At 46.0% G+C, this 16,074-nt stretch overlaps 1 protein-coding gene across 2 annotated transcripts in view; it reads right to left on the minus strand.

Moving 5' to 3' along the window:
* Positions 1-14,824, minus strand: part of SATB2 (SATB homeobox 2) — a 189,427-nt gene extending 174,603 nt beyond the window's left edge. Inside the window, exons 1-3 of one of the 2 annotated variants that reach the window (XM_004772180.3) lie at positions 14,706-14,824; positions 12,534-12,615; positions 7,945-8,172 (exon numbers count right to left, since the gene is read on the minus strand). In XM_004772180.3, the coding sequence (XP_004772237.1) occupies positions 7,945-8,113 (169 nt within the window). In that variant the 5' untranslated portion in view covers positions 8,114-8,172; positions 12,534-12,615; positions 14,706-14,824. Of the gene's footprint in view, positions 1-7,944; positions 8,173-9,403; positions 9,619-12,533; positions 12,616-14,705 lie in introns of those variants that run through there. The other variant, XM_004772181.3, reaches the window with a different exon arrangement.
* Positions 14,825-16,074: the final 1,250 nt, after the last annotated feature.

Here is a 16,074-nt window from a genome sequence, read left to right on the forward strand (position 1 = left end):
CGAAGACAAAATCAATGAGCACTTTTAATTGTCTCCTGAGCAACCACCTCCCAGGGGCTCCTCTCCCAACTTCCCAGGGAGGATCACCAACCAAATGGTCTCTCCCCCAAAACAGATTTTAGCTAATAAACACAACAAAGTAAGCGAAAAGCATTTCAGTTATTCTGCATCCTCTCCAAGACTAAAAATTTGTACATTGTGTGACAGGTCCACCTCATTTTTCTTAATGATGTTTTTATTATTCTTTCACTCAATTAAAGCAGAAATGGATATTGCATCTTCTGACTGTATAATTGTTATTGTAATCTGTTTTCGATCACTGCTTGGGAAATAGGTCCAAAACAACATAAACTCTCCACTGCCTCAGAAGGCAAGTCATTTTCTTTTACTACGACACTTAAAGAGACATTTATCATGCTGCTCTGTTAGCATCTTTGGATTATGATAAAAGAAGTTCTTGTTCTGTTAACCAAAAAAATAGAATATTTTGAAAACACTGCCATTTAAGGAGTTTTGATAGGAATGCCTTTTCCTAATAAGCTACGAATCTTGCCTTTCCTTATACATACAAATAACTGGAACACATGCAATAAAAATATGCGATTTTAATATGGGGAATAATCAAGAAATTTGAAAATCAATCAGATTCAGTTATAAAAGAACTGATACACTTGCTTTCTGGCCAAATACAAAAACAAGTTAAAAAAACTCTTTTGAAGAAAGAAAAAGATAAATCTTTTGTAAAATGTGCTGCTGGGCACATTTCAGTAACTGTGCCACCATCAGTGGGCACCAAACAGTGAGCGTGCTACGAAATCCCTACTTTTTTATAAGTGGTAGCTTGCAGTGTTTCCCCTGAACTTTTTAATCTCTGTTGTTACGTTAAATGCTATCACTTAATAACCCTCTGTGCTAAGACAGAACTCCAGTCCAATGATAAGACAACTAGTTAAGGAAAGAGCCAACTTTGCCTTATACCGTGAGCAACTAAAATGGAAATCTACTTCCCCCAAAGTTTTCCTAACGTGTCATAACCACAAATAAAGAACATTCTTACTACAATATGGCTGCCATAATTTGCTGATAACTTTATTGCAAGGTTCAAATTCTTAAAATTTCTATTAAAACTTTTTTTTCATTTTAAGCATTTGCCAAACTAGTAACTACAATATTCACTAGTTTATCTTTAAAGTTTTAAAGGTACATACATCAATGAAAAATGGAAAAAATACATCCCATAAACCCCACTGCTATAATTATATATCTAAAGCACATTTATTCCATATTAGGTCATTTTTAACCTAGTTCTTAAAAAAATCTATAATAAGTAGAACTTTGCAAATGAGAAGAAAAGATACAAGTTGTAGAAGACCATTTCTGATGTAGCCTTTCACTTTATTATACTGATTTTGCCACAATTTTAAAATCACTTGCTACTAAACAGCAAAACAATCCTGTTAATTGAAAACAAAAAAATTACACAGATAGAGTTCCATGCTTTTGAAAACTCCAACATGGAACATTTCTACATAAACACTGCATAGTGTGAGGTGCTCATAGGGCTTATTTCATGTAAAAGAAGAAAATAAATGTTTGGCTGATCACTGACAATAAGGGAACCAATGTGACTTCAGAAAATGGAAAAGAACACACTATAGAGGCTACGTCCGTGCTTTTCTGGAAATCTGTAAGAACTCAACTGGGTTTTGTTTTAACTCATACCTCAATTCCACTCAGGGCCGTCTACTTGGACTTTGAAATATCTATCACATTACCCGTAAGTATTAGGATGATGAATCCTTTGTATATAAAAATCCATTTTTAACACAAAGACATTTTCAAACCTCTATCGCACTTTAAAATAAAAGGAATTCACAACTCTCTTTACTGGCACCCTAAATTAATGCTGGACAGCAGTGGTGATTGGAAGTGAGAAAGGCCCCATATAATCAAAGTCAGCAGATGGAAATCACTCATTTTAAAATCACTATAAAGAAAAGAATGGAAGCTAAAAGGCAAACTCTCTTCATTTTTCGAGCTAAGCATAAAGGTCTTCTACTTGAAACTATTTTCACTTCTTTCTTTCTTTCTTTCTTTCTTTCTTTCTTTCTTTCTTTCTTCCAAAATAATGAGTTAAAATGTATGGGTTAGATCCAATATTTCACTGCTGTTCTTATTCTTGGGGGTGGGGGGGGACGGTACTGCCAAAGCTTCTGAAAAGAGTTTGGGCTGCTAATTTTCCGTTCACAAAATCTAAATTCCCCTTATGCATCTCACACAACTCATGAAATAATATGAAACAGTATTATATCACTGCAAATTGAGACATTTTTATCAAAATAAAGAGCTATGATGCCAACATTTCATTTGTCATTTCCCACTTGTCACTTTTCACTGACAAACTGTTACACATACAACTTTTGTCAAATGCTCCGTCTTTAAATATGTTCCAAAATGCCATTGTACCTCAGCATTCATATAAGGATGATAACAAAAAGTACTGTTACCACACCTTAGTTACATAGGTTTTTTAAAAAGCCTACTTATTAGATAAAAGAATATAAAGGACTTTTTATTCATTTACAGCCTGTGTAGGATAAAGTTTGGCTTTCTGAAATAAGACAAATTATGAACATATTTTATGCACCTAAAGTGAGATTATTAATTATAAGAAAGTTTTTTAATGGTGAAGAAATGGATCATTTTTATCTCAGCAGAAACCTAAACACTCTAAAAAGACCTAAAAAAATAATACAATCTGGAATTCATCTAGCCCTGTTAATGTCTTTTTTATATATGCATAGAGTCTCTACACTGAATTCTCTTTTAAAAAAAAGAAATAAAGGTTTTAAACTATTAAAGTAGAATGACCGAACTTGACAGCTTATCAGATACACCAAATAATTACCCTGTCTTGCCTAGAATAAAACTGACTTCCATACTCTTAAAATAACTCAAATTCATATCCCTACATCTTTAAAAATGACAATAAGTCTGTTTATATATACATAAATATAATAGTATATATACAAGATATCTAAGATGTACAGACTGATTCTACTAGACACAACCCCCTGGGAAAGGATTATATTGCTTATTTTCTACAGGGGTTAAAAAACAGATGCTTGAAGGGACATCTATGTATTCCAACACACACACACACACATTTCACTGCAGATGATCTTGAATATATAATGGTCAGTGGGTTTCTGTTGATGGAACACAAGGCTTCCAAAATTACTTGAAACATCAAATTATGCTCAGGACTTTGAGGGGCGGATACCCTATGTTCTGTTTAATGTGTATGTTCCATTGCATATATTTTTTTTAACCAAGTATATCTTTATTTTAATAACAGGCCAAGGACTAAAAAACACTTTAGAGAAGGGCTATTTTTCTACCTCAGCAAAACTACAGAGGACATGCCAGATTGTTGGATGACCCCAAAGCCTAAGTTCATTCTATTTAAAAGATCTTAAACCCTTAAAAAAAAAAAAGAAAGAAAGAAAGAGAGAGAGAAAGAAAGTAAAAGAGAAACACAAACTTTTCTCTTTTGAAATAATAACATTGAGTCCTCCCTATAAGTATGATGGGTATCATCCAAGTATCATCCTTGGCTAAAATGAATTTAATGAGTTTTTGTCATTTCACCCAGGTTGACGATATGTTTCTAAATTTCCAAGTATTTTATACATTTTAGTATGTCAATATGATTACTCTTTTGTATCTGTACTCCTTTCAAAAAGTAAAATGTCTCCCTACAACTGCTAATATGGTGACTGCACCTGACCTGAACTGCATTTCTTTTAATCTAAAAGGAAATGTTCCACATGTAGACAATTAAACTGTTGTTGTAGACAATGTTCAGCTCTAAATGAGGCCCTGCCCAACAATCGTGATCACATTTGCTTCCCTATTTGAATACATCAGTGTGTATTGCATAATGATTTTTTTTTCCCCTTCTAACAAGACAGTTATGTTCTTCAAAGGGCTGCCTATTAGCAAGAAGAATAGGCCTACTTTGGGTCAACTAGTTTATAAGATAAATTTAACAGGCAATTTCTCAACAAAATTGAATCATTATTTTAAAAACAAATTCTTAAAAAAAAAAAAGCAAACTTTTTCAAAAACAGCAAATATCCCTAAAAGATATTCCCAGTTTTCAAACATTTTCTCCTAAAATATAGAACATTTAACACCAAAAAATTATCAAAATTCATAAGAAAATGAAAAATATCAAAAAGATTTCTGATGTTTAATGCCTCCCATCAGCAAATACACCATCTGGTATACTCAAGCGCTGTTCATTCAGTTTAAATAAAGCTGTCTGAAAGTTCTTCTTTAAGCCAAACATTTAAAAATGAAAATGCCTGTGTTAACAATGAATGAAGCACAATAATTTATTGCTGTTAAAGCACAACTGGCCAGAGCCTTTCAGCAGTCCAGGAGGAAAGCAGAATGCCTTGCTTCCTCTGGAAACTTGACTGGCATCACTTTCATTTTAGGGTGTACGTTTTGTGGCTAAAGCATCACACACAGCAGAACATTTTAGGTACTTATGTTAATGGTGGTAAAAGAGATCATCTGATTCTTATTTTCGTCATCCTTAATAATCTTCTTTTTCTAAATCTTCAAATAGATCTGTAAGTTTTAATCAACAATTTCACAAATATAAATTTCCCCACCATTAATCATCCTTTCTCAAAATCCTTATGGAGTGAATTACTAGCTGAGGGGGGAAGCCAATTCTAGTAAGTGAATGTTACCCAGCAGGGATATAAAGCTGTCAACACCACGGTGCTCTTGCTTGCTCTAAACTCTCTCCCAGCCTTCATATGTTTTTTAAAGAGATATTAGCCTTTTTTTTTTCCTGGGGACCTTCTACAAAAGCTGACTGTCATACACATCTGAGCACTTATTTTATTACACACATGCTTTAAAACACACTACTTAGATAAGAACAAAAACAGCCGAGAAAAGTGTTGTAAAGACAAAGCAAAACTGATCTACTTTCTAATTGTCTTCTAAAGCTAACCACATTATAAACAACACACTAACTTTTAAGTCCCCTATTAAAACGCAACCTTGAAGACTGTGACAGTGTATCTACCATCTCAACTAGTTAAATCCAGACACTAAAAGAATTTCTTTTTTTTTCTTAACAAACACATTCTCATCAAAAACATACCAAACTGTCTCTCTAAAAATGTGAAATAATGGAAACAGAATTTACTATTGCAACCAATGTATTTAGAAACATTTATTCACCACACTGCTTATCAAAAATAGTAAGATAAATTGCCATGTTATTGGGCAACCAATTAACTTAATGATCTCCCCTATTTTTAGGGGGAAAGCTTTTAAGAAAAAGCATCACTAAAGATTAATGAATACACCCTCCCAAATTTTGAGCTCTATTTTTAAAACATAAATTATTATAACCATCTTTACAACACTGACAAGATTATAATATATCTAAAAATGGCAATAAATGATAGTTATAAATGTTTTGTAGTTGCCTATGCTTATTATATTGCTTTATAAAGAAAATTTAAACAAAGAAAGGAGGGGAGAGAAATAAAATCTATTTTATATTTACTCTATGTTCCAAAAAGTCTTTCAATTACAAAGAACTGTTAACTAGAAATGTATTTTAAACATTCTTTTAAAATTTAAAAAGTGTATTTTTTAAAAGGCTTTGCTTTTCTTTAATCTATACACATTATTAAAAGTTATAAAGAAATGGAATTATTTCTATCTCAAGGTACATTAGGAAACTATAACATCTTAAACCCCAAAACCAATATTAACATTCAGTGAAAAACTTCACACTACCAAAATATTGTGTTCTAAGTTGTTATAAAGTTTTCTAAATTAAAATTATTCCAAATAATCTATTGTGCTATATAGACCAAAATCTTCCTTTAAAAAAATATTTTAAAACCCACCACATGTAAACTCTTTTAACCACTTTATTATTAAGTATTATACATAGTACTTATTGAGACAAACTAATGACTTCTATTTTCAGTTTGGAAAGCAACTAATAAGACCTTCGATATTACTAAATTAAAGTTCACAAAAAATGACTAAAGCAGCTTGTTGAAACAAACCCATTATTCTTTCTGAAGACTTAATTTTGCTTTATATCAAATTTATAAGTCGTCAAATGTAAATCATAGTCTCAGAAAATAAGAAACGCAACCACTCTTTTACACAAAAGGTATCCCTGGTCAACGAAATTGATATGCTATAGGGAAAAAACAAAAAAAAACACTTGTTTTAAGAAATCACAGTTGTTAACAATCACGTTCTAAAATGTAATTTAGTGGATTTTAGTAGGTCTTCAGAAAGAAACCAAAATTTCAAGTCCAGGTTTTTTTCTATGCGCATAAGGCCCCTTGGAGAACACATATCCTCCAAAGATTTCCCAGTTTTTCAATCAAACAGTATCAGCACTTATACCCCCTTACACTTGCTTCTATCATATTTGCTATATATTTCTCTCTCATATATGCAGACACTTAAAGATGTTACAAGAAGTCTGAAGTTATTGTCCTAGTGTCAAGATAACACATAATACCACTTTTAAAAAGTGGGTAGCACTATCAAGTTTTCTTTTGCTTCATTAAAGTCTATCTTTAAGTCCGTAATATTTTAAAAGATATGTAAGCCACAATGTATAGCCAAATAATTTTTTAAAGCTTTAAAAATTGTGAGAATGAGTACTTCTGGAGGGAGATGAGTAAGATAAGGAACTAAGGCAAACCATTCTGAATGTCTACCATGAAGAAATAATAATAGCAAACCAAGTAAAAATAGAAACATGTTATTTTATAAAACGTCTGTTTTAACTCTTTAAAAGGGCATAGACATTTAGACTTAAGTCTGTACTTTGAAATACATACTATGGCTATATAGAACATGGGGTTGGAGCTTATCATTAAGTTTTGCCATGGTTTTGCATCATTTCAGGCAGGCCAATGTAAAGAATTACGTTAAATTAGCTACTGCTGAAAATATTAGGGGGCAAAAAACCCTCTAAAAGTAGAAAAAGATTTAAACTGATGATTGATCTCAAACACAAAAAACTGCATGCCATGTCGAATTGTGCATTTTATATGTAGAAAACAACCAAGCAAATGGCATAAGCCTTAAAATATTTTAATAATGTTTACAATATGTATCTTCATCTTGTAAAAATTTTTTCCTAATCACTTTAAAAGGAAGTGGTGTTTAAATGGTAACATCTACAAAAGCTTTTCTTTAAATAATATTAAATTCTTGGGAAGGTAAAGCAGCATGTAGCCATTAAGACTACTTTGCTATTTTTACCTGCTGTGCTATGACACACATGTAACAAAGTTACAAACGCATATGACTTTGAACTTCATAGAAAACGGTGACCTTAAAACCTCTAAGGGCCTGACAGATTCATAATGATTCCTTATTTCCCACTTGCAGTGTGGCAGGAAATATTCCCAGTTGTTACTAATCTATCTCTCGAAGCACTGTCCTAACGACAAAGTAACCCCAACACTCTTGCTCCTGTGCATTAGAAACTAGTCCACAGAAGCGATCGCACCTAAACTTCATCTCTACAACAGACACTCCGAGGCAAAGCAAAAGAGTTAAATCACTAAAAAGCTCTCTAGGAAAATCTAGAAACAGTTAGCTGGCTGTGACATAAACCTGCCAACACCTCAGCACACAGTGGCAAAGTGCCCAAAAAATGCCACCCTCTGGGTAAACCACTTTCTTGTTTTAACTCTAGATGAAGCTACCAGTTGCAGAGGAGAGGCGACGGGGGCATTATTGGGCAACCTGGAATCCACTTCCTGTAATCCTACACCGCGACAGCGCCTAATCAACCTGAACCCTGACACCCGGGCCATTATCGCCGGGCCGCGGGGCTGCGCGCGCCTCCCCGCTCCGGGCTGTTACCTCCCACGGCCTTGGCCACGGCGCCGTTGGGCCTCCCGCGGGCTCCCATGGGGCTGCCGTTCTGCTCCAGCCGGGCCACCTTCACCGGGGGAGGCCCCTTGACGTCGGGGCTGCCGCTCCGCCGGTCGGGGCTGTCCCGCAGACACGGGCTCTCGCTCCGCCGCTCCATGCTGCTCCGACTCGGAGACAAAGTTCCCACCGGCAGGTCGCAATAAAACGCGCAGGGACCTAGGGAGGGGGCGGGGGGTAGGGAAGGGGGAGGGAGAAAAAAGAGGGAAAACCGCTCACACACGTGATAGACGTTCAGGCCAGTGGCAGAGCGCTGCACCACAGCCACACAAACTTCCTCCCACGCTGCCTGAGGGGCCCGAGCCGGGAAGCGGGTCCCCACCTTACACGGGGCGGCCCCAAGGAAGCTCGAGGAGCTGCGACACTGCCCAGTCCCTCTCCAGGAGTCAGCTCTCGGCGACGGCCACCAGGCCAGCGCCCGGGGGCGCCCAGAAGTGGCCCATTCATTGGGACAGGGTTGGCATAAGCCGATCTCGGAGGAGACAGCCTCGCCGCGTGGGGGTCAGGGTTGCGGAAGAAGTGAACTTCATAAAAAGACAGGTCACCCACTCGAGGAGGGAGTGGGGGATGTGCCCAAGTCCGTGAGAACCCGAATTAACCACACGAGGAATGGACTGTGAATGGCGGGGCAGGAGCCAAAGGCCTGGCATAAGGACTCCTGGAATCCCCGCTTTCACCTCTACCGAGCAAGTCTTGAGACACAAACACACTTTGCACAAAACCAACCCCAATTGCACACTAAGCGTCCAAAAACGTTTCGAGGTATTCACCAGAATACTCTCCGTCATCACCTTCGCCGCGATGGCGGGGGCTACCATCGTTATTATTTTGGAACGTCCTCCTGTTCTTCCGATCTTACGTGATTTTTAAAAAGCTCTTCAGCATAAAACACAGAAGCCAAAAGCATTTAAATTATTAGGTCAAGGAGCAGCCGATGAACCCCAATTTAAAAATTTCTCCAAAAAGTTTTCCTCTGGGTCTCTTGGCTGGCAGCGCGCTCCTCCGGGAACCCGCGGGTCTCGGCACCCCTGGATTTTTGGGGGGCGGCGGAAGAGGAGGAAACACCTGATGAGACGCACTCGCATCGCCACCGCCATCCCCGAGAAGCAGGAACCCTGCACTGCAAAGTGCGCTAGGAATCCTCGCGGGCGCTCTCGCCAGGAGAGGAGCCGCGTGGGGAGGCGCCGAGGAGGGGGTGGCACAGGGGAGGTGAGAGCAGAGACGCGAGAGACGCGCGGCCCGCGCGGGAGGGCGAGGCCGAAAACGCCGCCCGCACTCCCTGGGCCGCGCCGTCCGAGAGGGCGAGAGCTGCCGGGAGGGAACTTAGCCGGACCCGGGGCTTCCCCGAACTCCCGAGCTTGGCGTGGGAGTCCTCGCCCTGCGTACTTACTGCTCACGGTCTGTCTGTAACTTGGCTGGCTGAGGCTCTGTCCATGGAGCAAAAGTAGAGAATCCAGGGTGGAAAGTTTCTGGTGCTTTGCCTTGCGCTGTTCTCCTAGTCTTCTTGCCTCTTTACTCCTTCCCCTTTTCCTCTTTCCCAGGTCCTAACGTTGAAGGTCCTGGGTCAGGATGTCTTCTAGTGCAGAGATGGTTGTTATGATGATGATGATGGGGGGGGGGGGTAGGGGGAGGAGGAGGAGGAGAGGGAAAGGAGGGTTCCTCCAAAGGGGCACCCGAGCGAGCGGGGGAGGAGACGGCGGAGGAGGGGAAAAGAGAGAAGGAGACTGAAAAAGCCTTTTCACACCTTCGGGAAGGAGACCCGTTCTGGAGAGAAAGGGCTGAGGACTGGGAGGAGGCGGAGGCGGGCCGGTGCTGCCGCTTCGCGGGTCTGCTAGTTCGCGAGGAGGCGCGGCCGGAGCCTTAGGGCCGGTGTCACCGAGAGCCGAGAAGGCGCAGGGACCCGAGACCGCGCGCGGGAGGAAACGCGGCGGCTGCCCAAGCTGTCACCTCCAGCCTCTCCCCTCTCGGCCGCCGCCGCCAGCAGCCGGAGCCGGACTCACTGACAAGCCGCAGAGAGAGATACACTGAGAGGGAGATGATTATTAGTTGCGTTGAGTCATCAGGCAAAGTGAGTCCTTTTGGGTTGTCCTCGGTTTCCGATTTCTCCCCCTCCCCCTTTCCGTCCCCAGATCTAGCGCCTTCAAAATAATAATTTGGGGTGGGGGTAGGGGAAGTCTCTGGGTTATTTCGGGATGGGGGTTGGGGGGGAAAGATCTAAACCCAAGCCCGACTGGTCCACCGCAATGAAGGAGGAGAGTGGGGGGCGGGGAGGAGGGCTGGGGAGGTTGCGGGGGGAGGGGGGCCCCGCCTGGCAGGAAATTAAACATCAATCAATCAATCGCTGTGAGCCCGGCGACCCAAACAGCGGCGGGGCTGAGGAGGAGGCAGAGGGACTGGCGAGGGGCGGGTGGGAGGCAGGGAGGAGGGCGGAGGAGGAAGGGGAGAGTCGGCTGCAGCGGAGCGCCGTGGCGAGGACCGCGCGCGTCGGGCGGCAGAGAACCGATGGCAGAGCAGCGAGTGCCGCGCGAGGCGGTGGCCGAGGCCGGCGGGTGGGTGCGCCCGGGTGCCGGCGGGCGCCGGGGCTCGGGTCCGGTCCTCCTCCCCGTGGCGGGTCCTGGGCGCGGCCGCCTCGCCCAGCCCCGAGGCGCACTCGTCCCGGCGCGGAGGCGGCGGCGACAAGGCAGGCGCTGGTTGCCTCGTTTCCCGGCGGAGGCGCAGACCGGCGCGCAGTCGGCGACCGCGGATGCCTCGGCTCCGGGTGCTGCTAACTGCGCGGAGTACTTTCGACTTTGGAGATAGGAGGGCTATCGCCTCCCCCACCCACCGCCTCCGCCCACCACCCACCGCCTCCGCCCCTCCGAGCAACTTTTCCCGATGCCTTTGAGCTCCCCCTTCGCGCGGAGCCGGCCGTCCGGGCCCGCCGCGCCGCAGGACGCGCGGCGAAGGCCGCTTCTCCCTCAGAGCCGGCGCGGCCGTGGGTCCAGAACAATAGCCCGGGTGTCCTGAGTGGCAGGAGTACCGGCACGGCCCGCCGGGCTGCGGGTGGGACAGGAGAGGGGGCTGCGTGGGGGGCGCAGGGCGGGGGGCATCCCTGGATGACGTCCCTGGAGCGCTCGCGGCGCCGGCGACATCTCGAGCAGCTCAGCCCGGGCCGCCTGGAGGCCGCGACGCGGAGGCTGTGAGGGCGGTGGGGCTGCCTGTCCTCCAGCTGCGGGTCGGGGACTCCTGGGACCCAGGCGGCTCCGGCACGAGGCTTCGAGTGCGGGCGGAGCGTGCGATGAGGACCGGGTCTCCTCGTCCCGGAGGAGGCCGCGCGGGGGCGTCCACAGCAGGTCCCGCGAAGGTGTAACTGAGCCACAAACTTTTGCCGACTCCCGCGGCCGCGGCCGCCCGCAGCCCGACTCCAGCCGCGGTGCTCATTTAAGGTGGCGCAGGCACTAGCGGAGCAGGCCGAGCTCCGGCCACGCTTTTGTCCCTGAGGTCCCGCTTCGGCGCGGGACCTCCTTAAAGAAAAGCACGTGGGCAGGGGCCGCGGCCCCCGCAAGACGCCCGGGGCGCCGGCTTACCCTCGCTGTGCCGACCTAGGGCGGGAAAACGAGGACGCGTCCCCTCCCGCCTTGAGGCCGGTGAAGCCCCTCTCCTGGCGGCACCTCCAGTCCCTACCGCGCACCTTGTGTCTCCTTCCTAAACCCCTGGACGCGGAGAAGTCCGCACCATCTCGCTGCCTGAGCCGCCGGTCCCCCTTAAGAAGTATGGGCTGTACGGCGGCGCCAGAGGGCCAAACTAAATTCGGTTTTGGGAAACGCGCTCCGGGGGTAATTCTGGGATTCTTGGGCCGGTGCACAGACAGCGGGAAGCCGCGTCAGCCTAGTGTGTCCGGAGGTAGGCCGCCGTCTACGCGCCGCACCTACCCGGTGGGCGGCGTGCGCGCAGCCGTCCCCTCAGAGCGGAGGCCTGGGAGGCGAGGGAGCCTCTGGAAGAGAAAGGGTCCCAGAAACCAAACCTGCCCCGGCCTAAATCCCAACGCCCAGATCCCGGAGAACCCCGCACCCAGGCGCCGCCCACCAAGTTCCAAAGGAGCCCGAGGCGACCCGGGACGCGGTCGGAGCCCAGCGGAGAAAGGAAGCGAGCTTGAGAGTAGACCTTCGGGGAGCCACCCTGGGAGTTTTAGGCAGCATTTTCTTTTCCCTGTTTTTTATTCCCCAAACCCCATCTCCCCCACTTCCCAGAACGAACGGGTTAGAGAAAATGCACAAATCGAAGTCTGTGAGAACAAAGTGGCTCAAGTAAACCAACTCGTGCTGGTATAGCTAAAAGGTTTTTGGCTGCAAAGAAACAAACTGTAAGTTTGATCAACAAACTTTTTTTTTTTTTTAATCTGTGCTTTCACGTCGGATTGGGAAGGGGTTTTTGCACAAAGCAACTACCACTGTCAAAGTTTGAGCCCGTTTTCAAAATGGGGAGAGGCGCAATTCTTATAAATATCTTAACAACGATAATAATGCTGTTTCTTTCCTTACCTTGGTGTTGAACTGCAGAATCCTCCTGCGGATCAGTGTCCAGGAACTTAGAAGAAATGGTGATATTAGGACTTCAGTACTTCTGGAAAAAAAAAAATGCAAATGGTTTAGCCAGGATCTTTCCTGTCTGATTCGTCACTATTATTATATCTGATGATGCGAATGGTTGGAGCGATTCAATCTTAAGTCATTAATGAGCTATTTTATAAACACCACTGTCTGAAGATCTTCATTTACATTTTGCGAAGGAGATCACTTCGCTAACCTCACATGCTTATGTCAACAGCATAATTATGGGACTTCAGTCACACTCTTATAAACAACACAGCGGTATTGTTAATGAGTTAATATTTTATAAAGTGTAAATATTTTATTATGTTTTGAAGAGAACTATTGATTCTAAATTATTAAACCCCTGAGAAGGGTGACTTAAATAAAGTATACAATTAAGTACAATTAAATGTACAGGGTGGCTAGTTTGTTTTCAGACTCTGCACCCTTTTAAATTAATTGATTTTCTCATTATTAGAGTTTCTTGTTGTCCATTTTTGGTAGTGACCAAAACTATCATTTTGGGCAAAAGAACTCAAAATGTATAAAGGTGCGTTTAGCATGAAAGAAAATATCGGATACTATGAGTTATTACCAGAAATATATTTTTAATATTTGCAGATTTGTGTTTACTAACACATTTTACAAATTTCTTCTGATTTAAAAAAGGAGAATTCTCGAAAGTTTTGTGATATATGCGTGGTATGTTTTTCCCCCCTTAAGTTTTGTCCCTAATAAAGGCCTTTTCTGTTTCAAATTACATAAGCTTTTTACTGCACAATTTTTGTATTGACCTTATTTCAACTGAAGTAAGCAATTATTTTCACCATGTTTAATTTTAATAAGAAATTTGAAATAACATTTTTATCTTTTGCTAAGACTTTCTAGTTTTTAAAACAGTAAATAAATTATGATTCAAAAGTTTTGTTTGGTTTCGTTTTATATTCCTCAAGTGGTTTATTTCCAAACATTTTTTAAAACAAAATCACACTCAAGGAAAGAATTGGTTTTAATTACGTGTTTTTTTAAACAATTTGATCGGAAATGCATTTTTATACAGATAGTTTGCCCCAGTGCTCAAAGCATTAAGTTCACATTGGGGGACATTTTTATCCCTCGTCTTGCTTCTCACTGACGTTTCTGTCGGGAATCTAAGACTTTTTCCCCTCTCCTCCCCACCCCCAATTTTTTTTTCATATGTCATTTAGTCAAAGGTCGCCTGTCTTTCATAATCACACTGAGATTTGTTATTTTAAAAATCAACGGATCTTTATGCGCTGGGCTTAAATATGCATGGTTTTGCTTATTTTCATGTTCTCCCCTTTTCTCTCTATCTCTTGTCAGGCCTTTCTTCTCCTTTTATGGCCTGCACTTTTAATGGCAACATTTCTTGATTTCTCTCTCTGGACACCGAGGTTTCTACTGTGCTAGCTCTTGACTGTGACCAGCCCTCCTTCCCCAATGACCAAGCAGGACGGCCTAGGCCCGACTGCCCGGGCGTGGGATACCGGGTGCCGGGAGTGGAACGCCGGCCCTCAGCGGGGCCACCCACACCTCTGAGGGCCCAGCATCCATCACCAGGCTTCCTGGGTTTCAAGTCCGGTCACCCAGACGCCGAGGCCCTCCCGGCGGTGCGCTGCTGCCTCTTAGAGAACACGGGGAAGTTGTGCCGCGTTTTCCCTCCACTCTCGTACGCACAAGAAAAACTCCACGGGAACTGCCAGCGTCGAAAGCCTTCTATGGCTCCCAGGAACCCACGCAGGCCTGCCTCTCCCCCTCTCCGCGCCCCCCCCCCCCCAGCCCGGGGCGCTTGCTCTGCTGGGGGCGAGAGGAGGGCGGGAGGGAATCGTTCCTTTCAAATGAAGCCCACACCAGTTCTGAAGCCACTTTCCGCCGCCGACTGTCCGGGGAGAGTTGGGCGACCAACACTTTCACGGACCGCATAACTGCCCCAGGCATGGATTGGAAATGGACGTGCCAAGGGGACTGGGACCCGGGGCCAGAACGCCCCGAGGGGAACGCGCCTAGAAGGCGGATCAACCAGGGTGGGCTCGAGCCCTTTCCCAGACTGCCCCGGGGCTTCTGGGGACTGACCAGAGCTCAGGGGCGGGGGACACTTACTTCGTTATCCGCACGCCTTCCTCGTTGGCATCAGAGCCCGACAAATCCCAACCCGCGCCAGGCAAAGATAAATTACTGCTGGCTCCCCCAGCGGCTCTGGGGCCTGGGCGGGGGCGGAGCGGCGAGGAAGCCGTCGGGCCGCCTAAGGTACGGGCGGTGAAGGTCCTGCTCCCATCCTCAGATGAACAAGCCCCCGAGGCCCGGACGGAGAGACGAGTCCCAGGGAGGCGGCGGACTGGGGCTGCGTGGCGGACAACTAGTTTGCATTAGATAGTGAGCTGAGCGCCCAGGAGGTCGGAGGGTCGGGAATCGGGGGAACAGACAATGCAGACGCCCAGAGGGCGGGAGGCGACACGCGAAGGTCGGCCCAGGAGCTGCTTTAGGCGAGGACTGGGAGCTTTGTGCACTGGGGTCCCAAATACAGGGGGTGGGAGAAGGCGTCGGGGGTGGGCACTGCCTGCCCTGAGTACGGAAAGCGAAGGGACATGATCTGAAGGTAAGGGAGCCTCTGGCTGAAGGTGTGGACGTGCTTTCTCCGCGGCCGCGGGCTGGGAAGGCCAGGAAGGCGGAGGCCTGCGGCGCAGAGCACAGCTCCCAGCGACACATGACAACGCCCCCAGGCTCCTGGATCCTTTCACTCTTTTTCAGAGTCTAGAGCTTAGTAGCTGGATCTCCTGCAGCATCGCGGGCAGAGACGGACTGCCCTGCTAAACTAGTTTTTTTAAATAGAAATCGGCTTTAAACGACCAGTAACAAGGCTATGGGGGACCGAAAACGGAAAACGCCTGAGGAGCTGTCGCGGCCTCCCCGCCCCCACCCAGGGGCGGCCGGGGTTTGAGCCCGGAGTCTGGCTCCCGACCCGCTGCGTTTTCTGTCTGGAAACACCGAACCAGGAGGACGGGGTCTGTCCCATCTCTAATCCTGGGACCCGAGGTAGCGACGAAGAACCCCGCGACCTCGACTCATCCTGACGGCCCTGTCGCCTCGGAGCCCGGGTCACCGCCCGGGTCCCGCACCGGAGATCAGGCGTCCTCTTCCGACAGCGCCACCGCGTGGGCTGCGACAGAAACCGGCTGCGCCTGTTCAGTCCGCGGCGTCCCGGACCCGGCCCCTCCGCGCCACCCCAGTTCCGCGGGTTAAGGATGCGGCGGGGGATGGGCAGGTCCCCGGCCGGGATCGCAATCTGAACACCCTACACAAAAACCCGCCCGGCGAGCAAAACCTCGGCGGCGTCCCAACCCCTTGTAATGAAAAGCATATCTGGAAAGTCCAGGCCACCGCGTCCCACCCGTGCCCTAAACTACAGGCAGGGCAGCCTGCGCGCTGAAATTGGCGCCCACCAGCAGCAGGGGCGCGCGGGCCCAGGTGC

Source organism: Mustela putorius, unplaced genomic scaffold (assembly GCF_011764305.1).
Source record: "Mustela putorius furo isolate JIRA1106 unplaced genomic scaffold, ASM1176430v1.1 tig00000275_pilon_pilon_pilon, whole genome shotgun sequence".
NCBI lineage: Eukaryota > Metazoa > Chordata > Mammalia > Carnivora > Mustelidae > Mustela > Mustela putorius.